At 45.0% G+C, this 24,105-nt stretch overlaps 1 protein-coding gene across 4 annotated transcripts in view; it reads left to right on the top strand.

The window, feature by feature from the left end:
* Window positions 1–24,105, top strand: part of ATAD2B (ATPase family AAA domain containing 2B) — a 97,195-nt gene that overhangs the window by 57,491 nt on the left and 15,599 nt on the right. For 2 of the 4 annotated variants that reach the window (XM_083178623.1, XM_083178621.1), the window contains exons 19-24: window positions 2,457–2,642; window positions 6,539–6,674; window positions 9,452–9,633; window positions 14,726–14,885; window positions 19,522–19,644; window positions 20,864–21,001. In XM_083178623.1, coding sequence (XP_083034749.1) covers window positions 2,457–2,642; window positions 6,539–6,674; window positions 9,452–9,633; window positions 14,726–14,885; window positions 19,522–19,644; window positions 20,864–21,001 — 925 coding nt within the window. Of the gene's footprint in view, window positions 1–2,456; window positions 2,643–6,538; window positions 6,675–9,451; window positions 9,649–14,725; window positions 14,886–19,521; window positions 19,645–20,863; window positions 21,002–24,105 lie in introns of all 4 variants that reach the window. The other 2 variants (XM_083178622.1, XM_083178620.1) reach the window with 1 other exon arrangement.

The following is a 24,105-nucleotide window of genomic DNA, read 5'->3' as shown; positions in this document are numbered from 1 at the left end:
CTATTGTGTCAGAAACGGCAGCAGCCCCGCTTGGTCCCTGTCTGCACCTACCTCCAATCTCTGTCTTCACAGCTCCACTTTCTCTTACGGAGTAATTTGGTCCGTCAAGTGTTGGTCCTCTAGTGCTCTCTGGCGGCAACTTCACCATTAAAAAGTTGAGGCGGATTTAGCCTTTTATATATAGTGATGGTAAAATCCCTAGTTTGTGCTGAATCTTTCCTGTGATGTGTTGGATGTAGCTCGGTCTGTGTGACGTTCAGCTCTCTCCAGCCTGGATGTGTTTCATAGAACGTCTCCTTTCTGCAAGAGAGTGTCAATAAACCCCAACATCTCTATATTCCCAGACCCGTTATGAAAGCCCGATGTGTAAATGGGTTTCTGACTATATCCATTTACTGCACACATTAAACACAACTTGTCCCCAATTGAGTGACTACCGCAAGGGCACCGTGATGGCAATCTGCCTTATTGTTCATTTGATTGACTCTCAAAGTAAATACTGCGATAAATACCCAGCTCTCTGCCCCTGGTCCTCCACACACGGTAATTCTAATTATAGAGTTCAGACTGCATAGAGGGAGCCGAGGTGGAAGCGGACGGGTCCACGTATAGGCCGCGGTATAAACACGGTCGTAAGCTGCATCGGTTAGGTCAGCTGGCAGAACATCTATTTCAGTCACCGGGTAATGAGCGCCAGATGAGAGAGCCATTGTTAAACTGTACAAGGTAAAAGCAAATCATCTTTTGTCTAAATGTCACATTCTATGGATGGAGAAGTAGGAAAATCATTGACATTTTAAACAAGCCTTGCATCCAAGATCACACGTTATTTTCCACTTTGTACTTGTGCTACAGTCTCTGCCTCCGTACGTGAGTGCAAATCACACGGAGCAGGGGTAATCTCGCCCTGTGGGGCTGCAATGTTAAGGGTTTTTATTTGGTTAATGAATGCTTTGGGGCATCAGTCATGCCAGTGCGCGGATGAGGATCACGGATGCTTGAATGCAATGAAAATGAAGGGCCGGATTTAGGGAGGTGATTCAACTCCGCTCGGTAAGCAACTGTCATTCGCTGTTGATAGACTAGTGGTCACCGTCCATCTACGATTTCTCCTGCCTTCGGAAACAAGTCATTAGAAACTGGCTTTTATTTACTCCGCAAATCGACGAAGACGGGGCGGGCACTGATGTCCTGTAGCGTCGGCTACCGCTACTGGCAGGCAACGGCCTGTCTGTGTTTTGGGGGCACACATAAAATGCTGGGAGTTCCCATGGTCATTGTCCGCACCTAGACCCCACTCCCCGCAATGAACAGCCTGGTGAGTGTTTAACATGCCAAAGCTGTTTGTTGCAAGAGTCTGCACATGGGCGAATACAAGCATGCACAATCCCTAAGACATTGCAACGGAGCCAAGTTTGCCCCTTTCCATGTGTTGTACAATTAAGCCCTTTAATGCCTGCAGAGTTTAGAACGCCGGACAAAGGCTTCACCTTTTTTTTTTTTTTTTTTTTTATTTAAAGCAGCAATAGTTAACAAGGCAAATACATGCCTTGTACTTGATTGCCCTGTTAAAAAAAATGCCCGAGTTCAGCCGGCATCTCGCCAGCCGGCATCTCGCCTGGCCACCGAACTGACAGAAAGAATTGCATCCACCCCAATAAAAGGCTGCCAACCTCTAAGTGACAACTCCTCCTCTCAAACCCTTGTATCCGTTTCTTTTGCAACAAGTTAAGTCAGTCAAAGTGACGGCTTCTGAAATGTACTTTCACTTTGAGCTGTGACAGTTTTTAGCTCACAAACTCTCCACCCCCATCCCCAGTCCCTATCTTCTCCTACCTCCAATCTCTGTCTTCACAGCTCCCTCTCTCCATATCCAGCAAGTTTGAAACAGATCAGTGTCCCTGCAAAAATAGCTTACACTTTTTTTGTTATGAACTCTTATAGCACACCAAGGAGTAATTTGATCCATCAAGTGGCCTCTAGTGGTCACTGGCAGTACTTCACTTCATAGAGGTGAGGAGTAGATAACCTTTTATATTGTTCTTTCTATCATAATATCTATAATATATGATTTGCAAAGTAAAAAGGGGCTTTCACCATTTCCTTTTTATATTGTGTCCATAGTCCTGATAGGTGGCAGTGCGGGTAACAAGTGTCTGCATGTAGGGAACAGTGTGACTGTAGTTGCATTAGAACTTTCCTTTGCACATGTTTGGAATTCCTTGTGGCTATTCTGAACCCCAACAGCTTTGGGCACGTAGCTCAACCGGGTCTGGCCATATACAGTACACTGCTTTCTTTTTCTTTAATGCTGAACATACAGTTTGTTGGGTAACGGTCTGTGACAGAATGCATCCACTGAATACAGACAGTGGTGTTAGCCCTCTTCTCCAGGTAGGTTTTGCTTCTGTACAGTCTGCCAGGCCGTGTCACAGTACAATTTGTCTCATTGACAGGTATTCCGGGAAGCTCGGAGAACAGTACCCAGTGTTGTTTACATGCCTCACATTGGCGACTGGTGGGAGGCTGTCAGCGAAACTGTCAGGGCTACCTTTCTGACACTCCTGCAAGATATCCCCTCCTTCTCTCCTATATTACTACTGTCTACCTCTGAAACCGTGTACGGGGAACTGCCGGAGGAGGTAAGCACGCCTTTTATTTGAATGAAATTCAAAAGCAATAACAGCAGAGTATATCTTTAAGAGTTAAACCAGTATTCTGTCCACCCCGTAGTGGATCGTTGATTTGGAACTCACTAGGGGCAGATGTACTCAGCCCTGGAGAGTGGTAACCCCGAGAGAGCTAAACTACCAACTTATCGTCTCCGAACTGTCCTTTTTCAAACAGAGGCAGATGTGTTAAGCCTTAAAGAGTGATAAACGTCCAGCCAATCAGCTGCTAACTGCTGTTTTTTAAACAGACAGGAGCTGATTGGCTGAAAGTTTATCACCTTTTATCAACCCCACGTTTGTCTCTTTAAGACGTACTTAAACTGCCCCATAGTCGGTAACATGACAGAAACTGATTGCTTGGTACTTTTATCTCTCGCCACATTATCACTCTCCAAGTCTTAGTGGATCCTCCCTATAGGTATAATTGACCTCATTGTCTTGTGATTTATGTTGCCAGTTCCTAGTGACTCTACAATCCCCTTGTTCATCATTGATGGTCATATTCTCTAGTAAATTATCAATATTGTCAGTGTTTTGCATGGAACTCCCGGACAAATTGTATTGAGTGTACACCATAAATGATATCGTTCAATGACGTCAACGGGTCCCCGCTCCGTACGTGCAGTCATAGAGGTTCTAGTCACAATTGACCTGCAAACGGGGGGTCATAACAACCACTCAAGCACACCATTCATTGTGTACGCACTGGCCGATGTTATGAACAATATCGCTGAGCGATATCGTTCAAAATTTAAGGTGCACACACATTTTAAAAGTTCAGCAAACAAATAGTGCACAGACGGGTACATTTTCTGTGTTAATATGCATATTTTCTTTTATTCAAAGGTTGTGTGTATGTGTGTGCGCGTGCTCTATATTATGATTGCTTCTTTTATGTACGTTTAAGCATTTTGGGCAAGAAACTGTAAGGAATACCCCACAGGGAGCTCTGGGGAAAATGACACATTTGGGCATTACCGGGAACAGTATTCCCCTGCCATATTAATGTCTCTGTAAGAGGTTCCCTCCCTGTAGAACGTCATGTTTTCCTGGTCACAAAGGAAGCGCCTTTCACACGGGCCCTTAGTTTTGTTACACACTAGGATTACATTACGGCATTCCCAAAGCCTTTTAAATACACATTGACGCGTAGACTATAAAAGATGTCAGCTGTGAATGACCTATACATACATGCTTCATCACACACTATTCTGCCTGCTGCGTTCTAAGCCGTAGATTTACATACAGATGCGTTCTCACGCACTATTTCCGCAGCCGCGCCAAACAGCGCTTCTTGCTGCACCGGGTCACGAGCGATTCTGCTTATGCGAGCATAGTTTTTACGGATTCATTTGATATGCGACACTTGTACATCTTTACTCTAGTGTGCTTGAATTTGTACACAAAGTGCGGCAATCCTGCTCGTTTGTGCTTGTTAAGTTTGGTCGTGCTTTGTTTACAGATTCAGGGGGGTATGCAATGTCATTCGAGCTCCCGCAGCCATCTCCTGACGGGGGAGATGGCTGCGGGGCCCTATTCAATGCTGTCTTCCCCGACAGCATTGAATAGGGCTCCGCAGCCATCTCCCCTGTCGGGAGATGGCTGCGGGAGCCCGAATGACATTTCAAAGGGGGGTATTCAATGTCAGGGGCACGGCTGTCGAGCTAGCGCGACAGCCGTGCCCCTGTCCCGTTCTCGGTCAGCTCGCCTGGAGCTCGGCAGTCAGGATTCAATGTCCCGGCCACCGAGCGGCGAGAAGGGGGCATGGCCGCGAGTTGATGACGGAAATAGACGAGCTCTGGCCGGGAGCTCGCCTATTTCCGGCTTTTCTCGGCAGAACGAGCCCGACAGCTTGTGATGTCGGGCTCGTTCTGCGCAAAACCCCTGTTCAATGCTGTCGGGGAAGACAGCATTGAATAGGGCCCCGCAGCCATCTCCCCCGTCGGGAGATGGCTGCGGGAGCTCGAATGACATTGCATACCCCCCTGAGGGTGCAAACAGAGTCGCACAGGACCTGGCAGCATCTCCCACAACATGGATATTGAGCCTGTGTGTGGGCAAATCTGTAACGCCACTAAGTACATAATACACAATGCATGCATGTTTTACACAATGTGACAGTCTATACTGTGTAACAGTGACTTGATTTATTGGATATCACAATGTGACATGGTGCAGATTCTCCCATCTGATTGGTACATTTACCCGGTAATGCTGCGGCAGCGCTATGCATGTCATTACCCGGTGCCGAAGGCGCAGTGTTGGGATATCATCACACCGTCCTCTGCATTAACACCTCCCCACATGCCGATACTGCTGCCGCCCGGTCGATGTTAAGCTTTCAATAAGAAAGCCGCTGATTTAGTTGTTTGTCGCAGTCAGTTAAGTCTCCCTTCAGGTAGAAAATTAAATGTACAGTGTTATATTGATTATCTTAAGCCAAGATATTTTTCTTTCACACAAGCATTAAGGTAGATTTCTCCCCTGCTCCGCGTGCTCAGTCTTCCACTGTTCTCAATGGCTTTTTCATACGGCACCAGGGAGGTGGTATATATTGTCTCCTTCATTTACAGCAATCCGAAATAGAGGATAGAAATTGCGTAACCTTAAAGCGGTCCTGTTTTATCATCATGTACTATATTTTCCAGTCACAGGATGTCTAAGCCGTTGGTTTGAGCCTATAACGACACTCCATTATTAATTTTTCTGAATAGTCACAATGGGAAGTCCAGTTACAGATTTAGACCCATTATCCCAATATTAATAAGAAGTTATAATACTGTCTGCACTGTGGTGAGAACTAAAACCATTGTTTTAAACCAATCACTGCTTTAAATCTAGTGAATGTGCCCTCAGACTCTCCTCAGCCCCTGCATAACGCTGACGTTACTCATTACTGCCATTGAGCAATTTGATTGGCCAGTCCCCAGTACTTCCATTTAGCCAGTGACCAATGATGTCCCACACTGGCTGTTTATGATTGGCTGTCGGTGAAAGTATTCCTAACCGGTCATTGATGTGGTGGTTAGCGCCAGTCTAGCACTTGGGAGTTCCACATGTAGCAGTGTATAGGAAAATCACAAGCGGAGCCCCTTGTCATGGGGGCCGCTCAATCGGCCTGATTCAGACCTGCGAGCAAGGTTGCAATTTTTTTTCTAATGGGGGAAAAAAACCATACTGCACTGCAGGTGGGGCAGATGTAACATGTGCAGAGAGAATTAGATTTGGGGGGAGTTATTTTGTTTCTGTGCAGAGTAAATACTGGCTGCTTTATTCTTACAGGGCAGTTTAGATTTCTGTTTGAACACACCTCCCGCAAATCTAACACTGTCTGCTCATGTTAAATCTGCCCCACCTACAGTGCAGCATGGTTTTATTCTTCTGAAAAAATGGCAGGCTTGAAAACAGGTCTATGTTGTACCCAAAATCCACTTTACTTAAGCGGGTGGGGGTGTGTGTATGTGTTTGTTTTATTTTCCTGGAATTTGCGTTTTCTTCTGGGAGAGCCTCACATGTTTCTCGTTCATATATGTATTTTGGAATATATTTTGTGGAGCTCTTGAATTGTTCTTCCCTCCTGTGCCTGCGAAGCCAAAATGGATGAGATCATAGTGACTCGGTGGGATTTAGTGTAGCTGCTCGCGGTTCCGTGTTACACAAGTATTTCCATAGCACTCCTTGTTTACAAGCGCTTTATTTGCAGCTTAAACCAAATCACGTAACCTGACATTGGGCCTGCGCAGGAATTAATCCGTTACTCTGGTTACCCTGCCTTCTATGCTGTGATCTGTATTGCTGCGCTCTCACGCTGATTTGTATAGCCTTTGTTGGTGCAGTGTTGTAACGCTTCCATTGCTTTTCTGCAGGTGAAGTGTATTTTCAGGGCTCAGTATGAAGAGGTTTTTATCATTTCCAGACCTAATCAAGACGACCGTTTAAACTTTTTCCGGGATTTGATAATCAATCAGGCAGCCAAGCCACCTCCCAAAAGGAAAAGAGCTGGTGAGTATCTAGGACCAAGGTTTTGTAGTATTTGAACCCACAACCTCACGCATTGCAGTCACACCTTACAGATGGACTTATCTGCACCTGGTCAAGGAGCCTGCGGAGTCTAACTATATATATTAATACTACTTGTATTTATACTAACCATTACAACTAGCTTTGTATAGTGTCATACCTCATCTCTGCTGCCGTCCTAATTATACAGCCCTTCTAGTCATATCGTTTACGAACACCAGGGGCCGTATGTAATGCGCTGTGTTCTGCGACCCATTGCGTACAGTCTAGATGAGGAAGGATGCTCCTGTAGTTAGAATCGACAGGCTTTATATGCAGGAGCAATTGACACCATGTGTAAGGTAACTGACTGCAATGTAAAAGAAGGGGGTTCAAGTACCAGGTATTGATTGCTGAGAAATTTCTGTTTTAAATGAACACAACAGTAGAGCACTGGTCCCTGATACTGGCATGACAGAGCGAACTGCCTCTTATAGATGAGCAAACCTCTGACTGTGAATTAGATTCTGCTCTCAGGCCAATGTACAGTAATCTACGCCTAATTGTGGCCCTGCCGGTCGGAACACAACTTATCTGTATTGTCACATAGGGCTGGTGAATCAGTCTTTCACAGAATGCATCGAGAGCTGATATTTTTTTTTTTTTCTTCCTTGTTTCATTATTATATATTTGGGCAGTTCCCAGTGGAAGAATGAAGGCTTGTGTTCTGCAGTGTGTTTTTTAAGTGGCCACGGGTTAAGTGTGTGGCCTAACACTGACGTTTGACAGCCAAGTGTTGTGAAATGCAGAGTATCCAATAGGAGGCCTCTGGGATAAAGTTATTAGCATCAAGTTATCAGAATTGGGAATACTCAGCAAGGCAGGTGTATATACGCTGGCAGTGCTGTCCACGAGGCCTTATTTACTGCCGCTCACAGTTGAATGAATGGAACAAGCTGGTAGCTTTTTAATTAAAACACATGTTGAGGTTTTACATCTTAAGCGCAATTTTAACGGTGCCTCAGACATGCTACAGGTTCCTCTCTCCAGTATTAATCTCTTGTTAACTAATACAGCGTGAAGCATCCTGCGAGGAGTGCGAATTAAATGGCCAGTCTCCGCCGCGGAGATTAATGTACTTGTGCTCTTGTACTGTAACAGTTTGTTCCAATTGTTTACTTCAAAGAGTCCTTTTGTTGTTTTCCCAAGCTGGTCTTCCATCACCCATTGTTCAATTCTTTCTCCCCAACAGTAGCGCGCTACAGATTAGAAGCCGGTAAATAATAAATAATGGGATTTCTGCCTCCGTTCCCAGCTCCAACCTATTAAACTGCTGCGGTTATAAAGTACTGTAAGCTCGAGTCCTTAGTTTATATCTCCGAGGCATGCCACACAGTACTTGCCTATTAAAATCCTGAACCTTAACAAGCTCCAGACTGGAAAAACAAAACCTCTTTTATGTGCTGGGTAAATACATTTTCATCCACCACATTGCAAGAGAGAGTGAGTCGCAATCCACTCATCATGTAGACAATTACGGTTGTGGAAGTGTGAAATCCACCTGTACACAGAGCATGTTACCAACGCGGCACCGAAAGGGAGCGTATTCCGTGTTTCCCTCAGCTGGGTTCCTTCATTACACGGGTGAATCGTCTGCAGGAACATGAGTAACAGATGACAAAGTTTCGTAATCCATCGTTAGGTTTAATTAAGAGTCATTTTAAGCCAGTTTATGTTCTTAATGGAATCTCTTAATAGTGCCATGGATTGAAGTATTGAAAAGAATTGTTTTAGCTGCAGTGTAATGTTGACAATGAAGATAGGTGCAGTTATTTAAAACGCAGCCGTATAAAAATTCAGCTAACTGATCATAACAGTGTACATTAATAGGGTGCATTGATTCTCACATTCATTGGCACGGTAGATTGGTGCTTTTCAGTGCTGCTTACAAAATGTAGGCTTTGATGAGCTTAAATATGAGGGATATCCCAGTCCATGATGGCCATCCTTTAGAACAAAGCCGCCCCTTCACCTTACTACCGTGTACGATGGTGGTGGTGGTATTAGTAGTATCATCAGGGCTTAAAGTGGTTCTGCAGAGATAGTGGAACTCCTCTCCCCTGACACTGACCCCCCATTAGACGACTCCGGGTCAATGCCAGATTGCCGGAAACGAGGCCAAAACCTGTTTGATTTGGCCGCGTTTCAAACAAAAGCACGTGGTTCCTTGACTATTCTGCCAATCCACGTGGTTTCCGTAAGGTCGGAGCATTCCGACTCATTGGGTAGGGAAAAGCCTTGATTGAAATAGGTCGGAACCCTTTCCGACCTAAATCAGTCGGAAACTGCAGTCTTTCCGACAAGACGGCAGTTCCGACTGTAACTGAATATACCCCATAGTAGTACCTCTTATTCATGTTACACTACAAAGTAGTTCTCCTTATATAGGTATGTGACACAGTAGTGGACATTGTCCACAGTTGTAGTAGTACCACTTACACATAATGCCCACAGCAGTAGTAACTTTGTCTTTCCCCTCCCCTTTGGGTAGCCGTCGAGTGGCTACATTTCCCCTCTCACCATGGGTGGCCACCGTTCTGCTCCCACCACGGGTGAACAGCTTTCCCCTCCCCCTTGGGTGGCCATCGAGTGGCTACATTTCCCCTCCCACCAAGGTTGGCCACCGTTCCCCTCCCACCATGGGTGGCCACCTTTCCCCTCCAGATGGTTTTCATTGTAATGATAATTTTGCTGACCAGCATGACTTGATTGTATTTCAGCTTTGCGATCTCTGGAAGTTCTACCCCCTGCCCCACCACCTGCCCCCTCCCAGCTGTCTGAGGTGGAGAAACAAAGGATGGAGGACCATGAGGAGAACACACTGAGAGAGCTGAGACTGTTCCTGAGGGAAGTCACCAAGCGACTGGCCACCGATAAGCGCTTTAACATCTTCAGCAAACCGGTGGATATTGAAGAGGTCTTGTTTCAGTAATGCACAAACCATGAAGCGGATTGTATTAAATATAGCTCAGATCTTAAATTGATGAAAGGCGATCACAAACCAACCTCGCTTGTTGGCGTGACCCTTCATTCTAATTCTAGATCCTTCCTTACCTGAACACCGTGAGTCCTCGATTTGCTCGTGTGGTTCCTCCCATAATGAAAACACAAATTTTCAAATGTGAACATCTTAACGTTAGTTATGTCCTGACCAGCTGTGCCCACCATGCGCCATTACATCCTTTTGTAATCCAGGTGGTGCCGGCGTGTCACAGGGAACGGAGAACCCTCAGGTCTTGTGTGTGTTCCAGGGCAATTGCCTGTGAAATCACAGTTGTGTGTGAGGTACCGATCACTCTTTGTCCTGGTTACAAAGCTCATTACTATCGTAGAAGATATACATTTATTTCCCTGGTGAAAGCGGTTTGATTTTACAGTTTCTTGAGAGAATAATTGTTACAGGAGGGAATGACCAAAGCTTTCACGTTTGGTGGTTCCTGGCTCCCAGCTGCTAGTGTGATATTCCCATATGCGCCAATAGTGGATAGAATGCTGACAAGCTCCCGCATATACACAGCACGTTAGCCATTTCCCAGCCAGACTGTTATTGCATCAGGCTGCAATAACACTGTATGGACCTTTAAACCTCACTGGGCCATGCTTTCAGTCTACCGACGGACGTGTCTACATACATCCAGCCTCAATACCCCACGTAGCATGCGATGTCTGGCGTAAGTGAGCCGTCACATCCTGCAACTCTGCTAGCTTTGCCCAAGAATGCATCTTGGGTGCAATGTGATGACACTAGCGTGCTCCAAGAGACTGTGCTTATTCATTTGACATACAACACTTGTATATTGTGGGCACGATGTAATGGTGTCAAAATTCAGCGGGTGTGCAGAATCCCGGCCAAAACGCTATTTTTTTTTTTTTTTTTTTTTAATGGGGCAATCCTTGACAAGGCAAAACAAAGCCTTGTTAATGATTGGGGTTGGGATCATTTGGTCTACAGCATTATGGTGGACCTGGGAGTAGGTCAACAGGTCGTTAGTTTGACATTGTCTAAGTCGACAGTCAAAAGGTCGACATGAGGTTTTTCAGGGGTTTTTTTGCGTTGGGCACGGTGCCTCGCTGCGCTTGGCACACTATTTTATTCTACCACCACGCCCTAGTGGCTGGTAGGGCATCAAATACCACCTGTCGGCACGTGTCGGCTCAAAAACCAGTGAAAAACTCCATGTCAACCTTTTGACTGTTGACCTAACGACCTGTCTAACTAATGACCTTTCAACCTTTTCCCATGTCAACCTAATGACTGTCGACCATAATACTGTAGACAAAATGACCGTATCCCAATGATTACACCTTTTTAAAAAATGTCTAGATTTTGGCCAGCATCCCGCACAAGCAGTATGACATCTGTATACGGAGCAGAACACAACTTGTATTGGGGAAAAAAGTCTGCGGCTGTAACATTGCAGTGCTTTGTGTACAGATTCAGAGACTCAGTCGCACAGATCACATTAAACAGCACAGTCTCCTGGTGCATTGCAACTAAAAGCCCATGCAGACTGTGCGATTTTGAGCTGAAAGCAGCTCAGTTTTGTTGTTTGAGCTGCTTTTAGTTCAAAAGCCGCCCAGTGTGTACGGGGCCAGCGGTTAGTGCTATTGCCCGCTCCCGCATCATCGCCGGCCACCGCAGCTCATCTGCTGGTATTACCAGCAGAGGAGCGAATGGGTGGATGGCCTTCCATGGGGTCCTGCTTTGGAAAGTTGTCCACCCCTGGAAAAATCGCTTAAATGGACGAAAATCGACTTTCCCCATAATCACTGTTTTTACACGCTGGGCAAAATCACCCAGTGTGTGTGGGGGCTTTTTAGCCTGAGTGCAACCTAGCTGTATGGGGGCATCTGACTTACCTGTTTATTTCATTCAATTGAATCACCGTCATGAGGCTATACCTTAAAAATGGCCCACTTCCACCACTGGAGGAAGGTCATAATCTTTATTAACATTTTATTTATATAGCACCAGCATTTCAGTAGCGTTTCCCAATCGGGGACATATTTTTACAGACAGAGAGGTAAGAGGGCCCTGTTCACGAGCTTATATAATCTTTAATTGGTTCATCATCCTGTGCGTTATTTGTGTTTTTATTATGTGTAACCAAAGTTAGAGGTAACCGTAAGATAATAAAACCTGGCAACGTGCTGACTCACGGTGGATATACTGTAAATGAATCTTAAAATTGGGATTTTGACGAGGCAGATGGGTTAAACAATAGACAATATTAATACATCCTGAAAATTGTTACCGACAACCACATTTCAAGGAATTGTTTAAAACCTTAACGAAAGCAGTCAAATTTCTTGACAAAATGTATTTACCAAAAACCAAACTCCGCTTCTGTGCCTGTCCGTGCAACCCAGGGTCACCAGCTGACTCCAAGACTCCAGTGCTGCAATATATATTGTAATATGGGTGTTCATTGTAGGTATCAGAGTTTCTTAGCCCCCTCCTGACGTGCCAGTGTGTGAGGGGCATTAGGTTGAGTGGTAACAGATTTACTTAGGTTCTATTAAGTTTTGAATGACTAAGTAAATCCTTCTAGCATGGCTTGAACGGTACAAAGAAAGGGGGTTGAGGAACGCTTGTGCCTCAGGATGTGTGGTGCAATTTGCCCCTCTCCTGGCTGAAGGACTATAATGTACATGATAAAGAAGAATTGTAGGAGTCTGCAATTAAGGAAAATATTACTTTGGCAGAGATACTGTATATCGAATCCTGAAGAACAATGAAGGGGAAAAATTGCTCCTAGCAGCTGATTGGCTACTGTTATTTTCTAGTACAGCTTCAGTTGGAATTGGAATGGTTTCTATGTGTAACTTCTCCACTTTGTCTCTCCAAGACAAAACTGTATATTCGATGCCCTGACATCGAGCAGTGCTGATAGGTCATCGTCATAGCCAGTCCTCAGTATTCAAACCACCTCCCTTCACTCACCGTTTCCACCTCGCTGGTTCTTTTCAGTCGTTTGGAGGAGGAGCCTGTGTTTCTGAACATTCACTATTCATGCCCCAGGCTCCTCCAGCACCAGCTATACCCACGGATTCCGGTGTCTCCCAGGGAATTTTGAAAAAATACCATTTTATTATGCTGACAAAGGCCACTACTTTTTTTTTCTGTAGCATTCTGTTTGAGAGAATTTGTAGGGGCACCCACTCTTGGGTAGTCTATAATGTTCTCCATTTATGGGGGGGTATAAAATCGGCAATAATTTGCTGGTTAGTATTCAATCACGGGCGTTTTCACCAATGCCGTTTCAATTTTTTGGGGGGTGAATAGGGATGGCCGAAAAACGGCCGCAAATTCATCAAGTCATTTTGCGGCAATTTCGCTGATCCACGTGGTTTCTGCCGGTGCTGGATTTTTTGCCCAGGTGAATAATCCGCACAGGGACTGATTAGGGCAGACTTTCCGACACAACAGCCGGAACATTGAATTCCGACTGTCGCGTTTCTGTAGCATAGGGCGAAAATGGGGGGTGTGGTATGGGACTCCGACAGTTGGGATCCCGACAGTCATTATCCCGACATCGGGATCCCGACTGCCCGGAGTCAGACAGCATGGCGAGCGCAAAAAAGCCCCTTGCGGGCTACGCGAGCCACCTATTCTATTCTCCCTCTATGGGGGTCGCGAGGGAAAATAGCGGGTGTCCGTCGGGCACCCGGCTGTCGGCATTTTGACAGTTGGGATCCCGACGTCGGGTAAATGACTGTCGGGATCCCGACTGTCGGGAACCCGTCCGGCACCCGAAAATGGGCCGTATTGAATACCCCGCATAGACACCAAAAAAAAAAAAACACGTCAAATTTTTGACACGTCAACAATTTAAATGGCAGCATTTTCACAGTGTCTGTCTGTATTTTTACTTTATGCCAATGCATAAATGTATTTTGACCGTCGTAGTTTGAATGTTGGGAAATTGAACTGAACCTGTTTGGTCCAGCTGCAGTGAAGAAGTCTGAGTACATACCCATAGAGGGAGAATAGAAACTGTGGCGAGCCACCGAGCCCGCAGCGTGGCGAGCACTCGCCCCCCCCTCCTGACGGAGCACTGCTAGTCGTGATTCCGACCGTCGGGATCCCCCCTGTCTGAGCACCATACCACACCCCAAATGACTTTGCTCTCCTTTGGTAATAAGTCAGTCTGAACTGACTTTTATTACCGTCGGAGATTGTCAAAAAGGGGGCGGGTGCTGACATGTGGCGCCAGCTACCCGCCACGAGCAGGCATCGACCGTCTGCGTTCTTAGGGGAATTCCCACCATATTTATGGGGACGCCTATAAAATGCTGGGCAGCCCCCTGCCCGATCCCCTGGAGCAAACGGCCAGGTGAGTGGGAACCTTTTTATTATTTTTTGTTATATATTTTTTTTTTTATGTTCGGTAAACCCCTAAAACTGAAACCTCTTCCTGTATAACCACCCAGGAGGGGTGTGCAGTGCACACCAACAACAACACTGGATCTGAAACCACCATGCTACATATAATATTGCTCCTTATTGTGTCCTGGAGTCAGATGGGATCCCTACTTCTGTTTGTGTGGTCTCATAATGCCTGTGTTTGTACACACTGCATTGGATGGCACTAGTGTCCGGTATCACGCGCTCCTCATACCACGTTCTGCTTTGCTGTGTATATATAATATGTGTGTGTGGGGGGGATGTATATTTTGTTTTTCCCCAAGTGAACGGTGTCTTGCGCTTTTTACATGAGCCATGCATGCAGTTCATCAGTACCATACGTGGTCACTGTACCGTGTCTCATGTACATGTACTGGGACCTGACGTGTACCAGATAAACACTACCTTCACAAAAGCCGATAATAATAGATTTTCCACCGCTTATCTCGCATGAGCTGCTCACGTTGATGGCCTAACGCATTGCTGCTTATAGAATCTGTGTGCGCACCTCCTTCTCTTCCTCTTCTGTCCATTTCTGAGTTTATAAACGGCGCCCCGCGTCCGCTTGTGTCTTTTTTTTTTAAAGGTTTCAGATTACCTTGAAGTCATCCGAGAACCCATGGACCTCTCCACCATAATGACCAAAATTGATAAGAATCGCTACATGACGGTTCAGGACTTCCTACTGGACGTTGACCTGATCTGCAGCAACGCATTAGAGTACAATCCCGACAAAGAACCAGGAGGTAAAGAGGCTCTGGTAGAAATGTGCGCTTGCAATTATCATTTCTCTCCCTCCCTGGGCTATATTGATTTTTAAACCTCAACCTGCCTGAGGGGGGAGATGTGTTGAATGATTATTCCGCTCTGCTTGTCGGCGGGAAAGGACAGGTGCAGTGTAAAATAAGGGTTCTATGTGTTTTTTTTTTTTTTTTTTTAAAGAAAGTGTTTGTCTATTGACTCTGTAATACTTTTTTTTTTTTTTAAACTATTGATTCGCTGAAAAGGCGAGTGCTAGGTATAAACGATGGCTCGAGATCTATAAAGTTATGTTTTACCCATGTGCCGTGCCCTGGATCTGAAAATATATAATGCAATTGTAAGAAGCTGCAGCAATCCTCTACTCGCGCAGATAATGGAAGGATGGTGTATACTTATGTCATTCAGCTGCGATCCTGAATGGTTCAGCTCTGGTAATGGGTTGTGTTATGAAGTGTAGAGTGTTTAAAGTAAAGTAGAAAAAAAAATCCTGATACAAAGTCATTTACCTGAAGCAGAGTAAGGCGCCGCTTTAGAGTGCAGCGCAAAGAACGATGCGTCACAACAGGTACCTAGGGGAGTTAGGGTGATGGGGGAGCCGCTGATTTGTTAGTGAGGGCTACGACTTTGCTTTGATCTATGGTGTTTTTTTTATATATACATTTTTCAACAAATTAAATTGATAAACGTCTTTCAGTTACTACTTTCTTTTATAGTTATTTACGCGGTGGTCGCAAAAGGTTGAAATTGTATTCTCAATATTCCATTTGGTCTGGTTATGTTGCTTTCCTCCACTGGGAGTGTCTGTGGTACAATGCCGGGATACTCCGCACCAGGTCTTTTTATGCATGGATGCTTTGTGGTTTTACGTCTTCATCAGTGCTAAAAGAAAATGTGACTTGTTTTTGTTCTTTCTTTGCATTTTTTTTTTTTTATGTTAATGGTTGTTGCACAATGTTTACATAATGCTTTATCTCAAGTGGCCTGATAAAGGGGGTTTATGGTATAGATAATAGTCCTAGGTCAAATACTGATGTTCGACAGTGACTAGGTCAACACCTAAGAATAGTCGACATACCCTAGATTTTGGTCGGCTCATGAAATGGGTTGACATGGCTAAGGTCGACATGATTGGAAGGTCGATACAAGCATTAGGTCGACATGAGTTGTTCACGTTACTTTTGAGCCAACATGTGCCGACAGGTGGTATTTTGTCCACTACGGCTTGGTGGAAAATGTAAAATAATGTGCCGAGCGCAGCTAGGGGACGTCCCTTAAGCATGGCGAGCGTATCGGTACATTTTGACCTTGTCCGTGTTGACATTCGGGACTAAAAACTGAAGTCAACCTTTTGGCTGTCGACCTAATGCTTGTGTCGAACTTACACTACTGTCCATCTTAGCCCTGTCAACCCAATGCATGTTGAGCTAATATGTGTCGATACCCGACTGCCTTCTGTTATTGTCGACATAAGGTATGTCGACCATTCTTAAGTGTCGACCTATTGACTGTCAGCCTAGACCTTATCAACCCAGGGACCGCGTACCGATCAAGGCAGACTGTTGCTGCTTTATGTTCAATGGTCAGAACGTTTCCTAATCCGGGCAGCTGCAGGCTGTTCATAATATATCACGTCACTGATTGGTGGTGACCAGGTTCCCCGAACCTAGAAGGCTTAAGGTTCAAACACACGGAACCGTGTTGGAAACCATCCTACATCGTTACTGACGGTTTCAAATCTTTAGTACACACGATGGTATAAAATAGATTGGTCTATGATGTTCCTGCATGCATGAAAAGATCATCGATCATTCTTAACGATCGTCCGGTACACGCATCGTGGACGATACACAGAACTATTGGTCATTCCGATCAATCGGGAACGCCCACATCTTGCTTCAAATCTGTCTGTGTGTGTGCACCTATTTAAATGTGGTCTTACAATGGGATGGATGTCCAAGAGAGGATTGGCTGTGTACAGTGTCCTTCCGTGAGCTCTGACAATCAGAGGTCACAGAAGGGAAGCACCTGAACCCGCTCCAGCCAACTGCTCGCTGCTGCTGGCAGAGATAATAGTGTTCATTCTAGCACTCTGCATCTTTTTAAAACCTGTGCAGTTCCTCTTCCACCCTACCAGGGTGTAGCTCTCTGCTGCGGTGCTTATAGCACAGGGCTGGTCTGCATAACAGTGCTGAAATACAGCCCACACTGTGCTAGAAGAACCGCAGCAGAGCGCGACTCCCCAGACAGGGAAGAGGAACTGCGCAGGATTTAGGTGTTATATATATGTATATCAGGTTCCGGCATATAATCACTTTGCTGTCTCACTGGAGGAGAGATGTAGAAATGAAACAATCCAAGTAGGTTGGGGAGGAGATTCGTAGGATAAGCAACCAATTAGGTTGCCGAAGTGGAGCGCCACAATAACAAAGGATTGTGGGGATTGTAGTTAATATCAGTATAGACGCATTAATGTAAGTTAAACTAGATACGGAGCGGCACGTCACTCCGCCGCAACGTAAAGGGGATCGGCAATAGTCCAAACCCTATTGGACAAAATAGGACGGGGAGGGGATTCACAGAGCAAACAACCAATCAGGTTGCCGCTGAGACGTAAGCAACAACAGCTGCTTACTATTACCGGCGAATTAGCCGGGCATTTAAACACTGTTTGGGTACACAAACCAACACACTGGTGAACAAGCCTGCACATCAAGGCGAAACGCGCGTTCAGCAACAAGGTGGATTGACGGCCACTGAGGAGACCCCCGTGCATACAGCACAGATGAGCACACACTGGGAAAGATAAGTAAATTGGGTGGCCGGGACCAAGTGTCCAGACCATTGTGTCGGTATCCCATGTTATATGTATAAGGGATTACAGCCAACCACCCTTCTTTCTTTTTACCCTCTGTAATTAGAGTGATGTGCTTAAACACTCATATTTTTGTGCATGTTAGAGTCCGAATGAATTTATTTGAGAAACTTATAGTGAGTACATAGTAAACCTCAGAATCTAGACTGATGTGATAGTGCCAGTGAGGATTGTAACAAACTATCTATAGGAGCAAGAGCAGACACTGAAACTTATCTGTGCCTAATTGTTACTGATTGCAAATTTTGGCTGCAATAAATTCAGGTGTGATTTGCACAAAAGTAATAATGAAGCAAATGTCAGTTACTATGTGGTAAGGTGATAAATGTGTAGAAGTGAAACATACCCTTTCTGGTTACTTATGCAATTGTAACACTATATAAAATCTTACTGCACAGTGTGCTATATTGGGCAGAAGGGGTGTGAAACCTATCTGGCAAAGTCTGTCACCACTACTCCGCTATCCTCACTAAGGGACTCTCATTGCGGCCAGCTAATGAGTGACCCCCTGCACTGGAGTTCCAACAGGGGTAATCCATGAGTCTGACCCCAACAGCAGATCCCGGTTTCTTTCTTCCATTTGCCCCCATTATAGTGGCCCCCTAACCTGTACACCGTTTGGCCCGTTCACTGCCTATAGGCACACGGACAGACAAGGAACAGTTGGGACCCTAGGGGTGCAAACTAATCTCACTACCTATTTCTGTGTATTAAGACTATATTATACATACAGTTTTGGTAAATCTTAGCACATGAGTAACAAATAGTGGGGTCCTCCGTCAGTGGCTGACACCACCGAACAAAATAACATCATCGCCATTTTTAACTTATATAAAAAATTTTAAAAAAATCTTTTTTCACATGAATTTGGGTAAAAATATATATAATTTTTGATTTCACTGAGCATTAAAAAACCAAAAAAACTCAGCAAAGTGATCAATTGCCCATGCGGCTTCTTGGAGCACCAAATATGGAAAAATTGATCATTCTAAGCTGAAACATTTATCACTTTAGGTGTACTTAGCGGCAATAGATGGTTGTGAGGAAACGGACCTGCCAGGGGTGATAAGGTGATTCTAAGCTGATGCACCCAAGTACGGCCCAGCTCCTCAAATTAACTTAATCCCATTATACATTCCACTTATAAAACACCTGTTTAAACCTCCCTTTTCTTCCTTTTCCCCCCGACCCCTCTCCCCCCTTTTGCTTCCGCTCTCAATTGTCTAATACAGTGTCTCCCTATATACTTACCTGTCCAGGACACCATAATAATTTCTGCTGCTCGAAATTGGATTGCCCCCCACGTAACTAACTTAGAATAAGTAAACAGCAATTTAATTAATTCTTTGAAGTAGTGCCCCCAAAAAAGAGTTATCTTTTTTCTCCCTACAAAATTTATGGTTATCCATAACTCTGGGGAGCACCACCAGCGTATAAATGGTAAGAGATATCTACATCTTTATTTTGACAACAAGCTGGTATAATATACTACAAAAATAAGTCAGTGCAAGCCAAAAACCCCCCTTTTTCCCAACGAGAAATGAAACAATGGCTGGGAACCTCCACGTTCTCTGTATCCTTATAAAGCCACTGCACATGAATCTGCCATCTCTCCTGCACATCGCACATGACCCACATAGCACAGCACATGCAGACTAGGGAACAAGATGTAACGTATACCCTGTACAGATCTGTTCTTTCTGGGTCACTCACAGTGTAGAAGCTGCTCACTGCCGTGTCTTGTACAGATAAAATTATCCGGCACCGCGCCTGCACCATGAAGGACACCGCGCACGCCATCATTGCTGCTGAACTGGATCCGGAGTTCAACAAACTGTGCGAGGAGATTAAAGAGGCAAGAACCAAGCGAGGTACGCTGTAATCCGTCCGCCTCATTTACATTCATGCCTGTTGGTTTTCAGATAACACCCTCTAATCAAACAATGGCCCAAACCACGTGAGTATGCCGTCATTAAGTGTTCTCTCTGGGTTCCACAAAGATCTGTAGATAAACTAGTACCCGAATAGATGCGGCTTTTCAGCTGCTTGATAGAATACAAGTCTTGGTGCGGTACTTGTGTATTACCGCGGCGCCCAGATTTGCTACGTACGCTAACGTAGTGAAATCGCATCCGATTATTGTATGCGATGCGGTTTTCCCTATGTACCGTAATTTATTCACTGCTCTCTGTCAGTGAATACATGACAAAAATCGTATCCGATATAAAATCGGATGCGATCGCATCTGATATCGTATCCCATTTTACATGGTTTTATGGCATTTAATGTACTGTACAATGAGATGACATACAATGTAATTTATTAATGTGCTTTATGCACCCCCCCACTATCCACGCCACCCCGAAGCATGAGCGGCGGCGGAACGCGTCCTCTCGACCTTTTCATACCCCCACTATCCATGTCGGCATGGAGTTGATTTTATATAGTGTGGCGAGCCATCGAGCCCGAAGCGCAGCGAGCCCCGCGGATTACCTTACATATATTACGCGATCTGCAATTTATCCAGTAACTACCAATTATGCGGTAAAGTCCCTAATAGCGCTACTACTGATATGTTCTCATACATGGCAGCGACTGCAGCAATAAACAGCTCTACTTGGCGAGCCAGGTACCGACTAGCACCATACGTCTGTGCCGCCTTTATTTACCCAAAAATGCGTCTGTCGCAATGCGCCGTGGCTAGGGCGCACAAATAGACCTCTCATTCATTAGATGTGCGACACTTGTATATCTCTGTGTAACGACACATCTGTACCTGCACATCTGTACCTGCATTTTTCTGCCTGTCGCCGGCAGATGAAGCAGTTGAGCGCTGCTGAGTCGGCGGTTTCTCCCCTTGCAGTTTGTTAGTGAATTGCCATTAAATAACGGTCGGCGCTGTGTTATGAGGCTTCCATTTGGAGCGAAGGGGCAAATCTGGGGTATCTTTTAATTAATTTCAACCTGAGAAATTCCTGCTGACTTGATGGAAACTCTGGTGTGAACACTTCTTCTTCCAAATACAGCTGAAAGTATTTCCTGGCTTCATTCAGGATTAATTTGAAAGTTTCTCTTATCTTGTGCGTGCAGGTTTGTCGGTTACTTCAGAGCAAGTAAATCCTCAAACTTCCGAGCCACAGAAGGCAGAAGCCAGAGCGGAGGAAGCTTTCCGGAATAAGCACAAGACTGCGCTGGAGGTCGGGAACCACTCCGGAAATAAGTGTCCATGTGAGTGTTCTACAGCTGAAGTTAATCTGGCGGAAAGATGGCCGACCACCTTCTGCCACTTGTTACTTTTATCTGATTTTTAGTTTTCCACATTTTGTTTTGTAATGTTTTTAATCGTAAGTCCAGGTTGACGTGTGGTGGTAAATGGCATACATTCCAGCTGGGGTAAGGTCCAAAGTGGAGTCCCGCAAGTTTCAATATTGGGACCTACCTTGTTTAATATATTCATTAATGATATAGGAAGTGACATAGTGAGTAAGATTGCAATATTTGCAGATGACACAAAATTGAGTAAGGAAATTAAAATCTGGAGAGGAAGTGGATACACTACAAAGTGACTTAATTAAACTGGAAAGGTTCAAAATGCAGTTGATTGTAAAGTAATTCATTATGGGAACAAAAATGAACAAGCTGCTTATAGGCTAAATGGAGTTATTATAGGGAATTCTGCTGTAGAGAAGGACTTGGGGGTCATCATAGATGAAAAATTGGGTAATAGTGCAGCAGCAAAAGCAAACCGGACACTGGCATGCATTAACAGGGGAATGGATTCAAGGGATGCCAATGTGATAGTGCCTCTTTAAAAGGCATCGTTGAGACCACACCTGGAATATTGTGTTCATTTCTGGGCACCGCACATTATAAAGGACATAAATGAATTGGAACAGATAGAGAGAAGGGCAACTAAGCTAGTAAAAGGTCTGGAATCACTAGAATACAAAGATAGGTTAACCAGGCTGAATATGTTTTCACTGGAGAAACAGAGGTTGAGAGGTGATATGATTAGTATGTTCAGAAACAGGATTGGGAACCATATGGAACTGGGAGATGATTGGTCACTAACAGGCCTATACTTAGGACACGCGGCATGTACTGAGGCTGGAGGAAAAGAAATTCCATACTGAATTAAGAAGAGGATTCTTCACCATTAGAGCAGTAACTCTGGAACTCATTGCCGGTGGGGGCGGTTACAGCAACTACTGTTAATGAATATAAATCAAAACTGGATGCATTTTTGGCCACTAAGGGAATCCTATAGATGTGACTCAAGTCAGTAGTTACAAGTCAGATAGGTTGAACTCGATGGACGAACGTCTTTTTTTTTTTTTTCAGCCTTCTGTCTCCGAAACTAATACTCTTAAGATGGGTAACCAGTCCTCTTGCAGCAGCATTTAGTAAGTGGGGAGGGGTGGTGGTCAGGTCTCCTCTCCAGTCCTCCAGTACCAGCAGCAGGTCATGTCTTGAGGATTTCTTTATTCATGCGCAGATGAGTTCATCTATTTTTGCTGAGCAAGTCCTTATCCCACCTGCTTCCACATACAGACATCCTCAGAACATGACCTGTTGGGGAAGACAAGGGTTGAGGTGCGGAGAACCCTTGTACTGACCTAGATGCGGTTTATTGATCAGAGAGGCTTCATACAGGCTAGCGTTGGGTATGGCTGTCAATTTAGGCCAGTACAATGGGTTTGTATGGCCAGTGTTGCAGTGGCTGTGTCAGATACAGAGCGGCGTTTTGCCACTGGTTTCTCACTAGAACGTGATGCGGTGCAGTTCTTGGTAGCAATGACCTTGCACATGCCACCCATTTATTGTCTTAGCACTACCATCCACCCATTGTCCATGTGTAAAGACTGGGGCCACACAGTTCTCACCCGTTGTCCAGGGTTTCCCTGTAATGCCGAGGCGCAGCTACTTCTGTCTGGGAGAACAAGTACAGTGCCATGTTTCTGTAGTGTCTCACGGTAGTGGGTTAGGGGTGAACCATCCAAGCCAGAATTTGCATGTCACCCTATGCCTGACTCAGCACTGCTCTGCTATAATGACCATATGGACTGGAATCCCCTGTACGCGGGAAGTGGTAATCTCTCTTCCTTATGTCCGGGGTAGAAACTGCAGAGCGGATCCCTGAAATAGCTGAACATGGGTATTACAGCCGTCCTTTTAAATGTTTTTTTCCATTCTGATAGTGCGCCTCTGTCCCACTGCGGCGCGCGCCCTGTCCCGCTCCGGCGCGCGCGCCCTGTCCCTTCCTGCTTTTACTTAATGCATGTATTGCAAGGACTTTTCCAGAAAGTATTTTATCCATGTAGGATCTCCCGTTGTGTGCACAAAACATGTCTATTAAGAGTTTGTCACATTTTACAGCAAGTCTATATAATCACACTAAAGCGCATTATACTAAATGACCGGTTACAGAGAATGCCACCACAGGATTGCTTACAGCCACAGTGTGGTTAAACCGTAAAATAAAAGGAACGCGTAGTCTTTAACGTGGCAATCTGAAAAAACCTAAGCCTTAATATTTGCCACGAAGAAATAATCGATGGCTATTTTTAATCTATATCTGCAAAGCTGTTGAGCCTGCTTCCTGCCCGTTCGCCCCCACAGGTTGTGCCCATGCCGCAGCGTCGGGGTGAAGTCGCCGTTGGTTCCTGCAGACAGCTGCTGTTCGCCTATGTTTGCTCAGTGCACAACTTGCCAGGATGTTTATTTGAAGGCAGCCCCGTAAAATGCTGCCAAGTGTAAAATGACAACGGCACGCACCGCATGGCGCTTCACAGACCTTGATGTAAAAGCCTGTGCACAGGCCTGTTGGAAATGGTTATAGCGTAGCTGTGTGCAGTAACAGAACTGCTGAGATGAATCTGGACGCGACGCACAAGTGCCTCCTACAGATGAGGCCGCTGCTTAGAAACCTTTTTTTTTTTTTTTTAATGTCTTCCTTTTAGTTTTAAACCTACCATAAAGAAGTAATAGATAAGGTCGGTTAGCGGTGCCAGGCGTCGCTGCAGTAAGCCATGGGGGTTGTACAGTACGCTTTCCCAATTTTTTTCTTAAAAAAAAAAAGGCTTTGTAATGAGGCATCAGCTGTGGTCTTTAATTAGAGGGCTCGTTATTATTCTCCATTATTTATAAAGCGCAGTCATGAACATAATAGAAGTAGAGGATGGCAGATATGGCAGGAAAGAGTACCAGGTATCTGCCACGCATACTCTCATATGCCAACATAGCAGCTTCTCTGTTTTTGTGGCCTTTCAGGGAGGACGCACCAAATTACAAATATCGATCAGATCCATAATTGCATTAATAAAGGAGCAGAA

This window comes from Crinia signifera, chromosome 3 (genome assembly GCF_055691185.1).
Source record: "Crinia signifera chromosome 3, ASM5569118v1, whole genome shotgun sequence".
NCBI classification, from domain to species: domain Eukaryota; kingdom Metazoa; phylum Chordata; class Amphibia; order Anura; family Myobatrachidae; genus Crinia; species Crinia signifera.
Note: the sequence above shows the minus strand (reverse complement) of the source record. Positions and strands in the feature narration are given on the sequence as shown.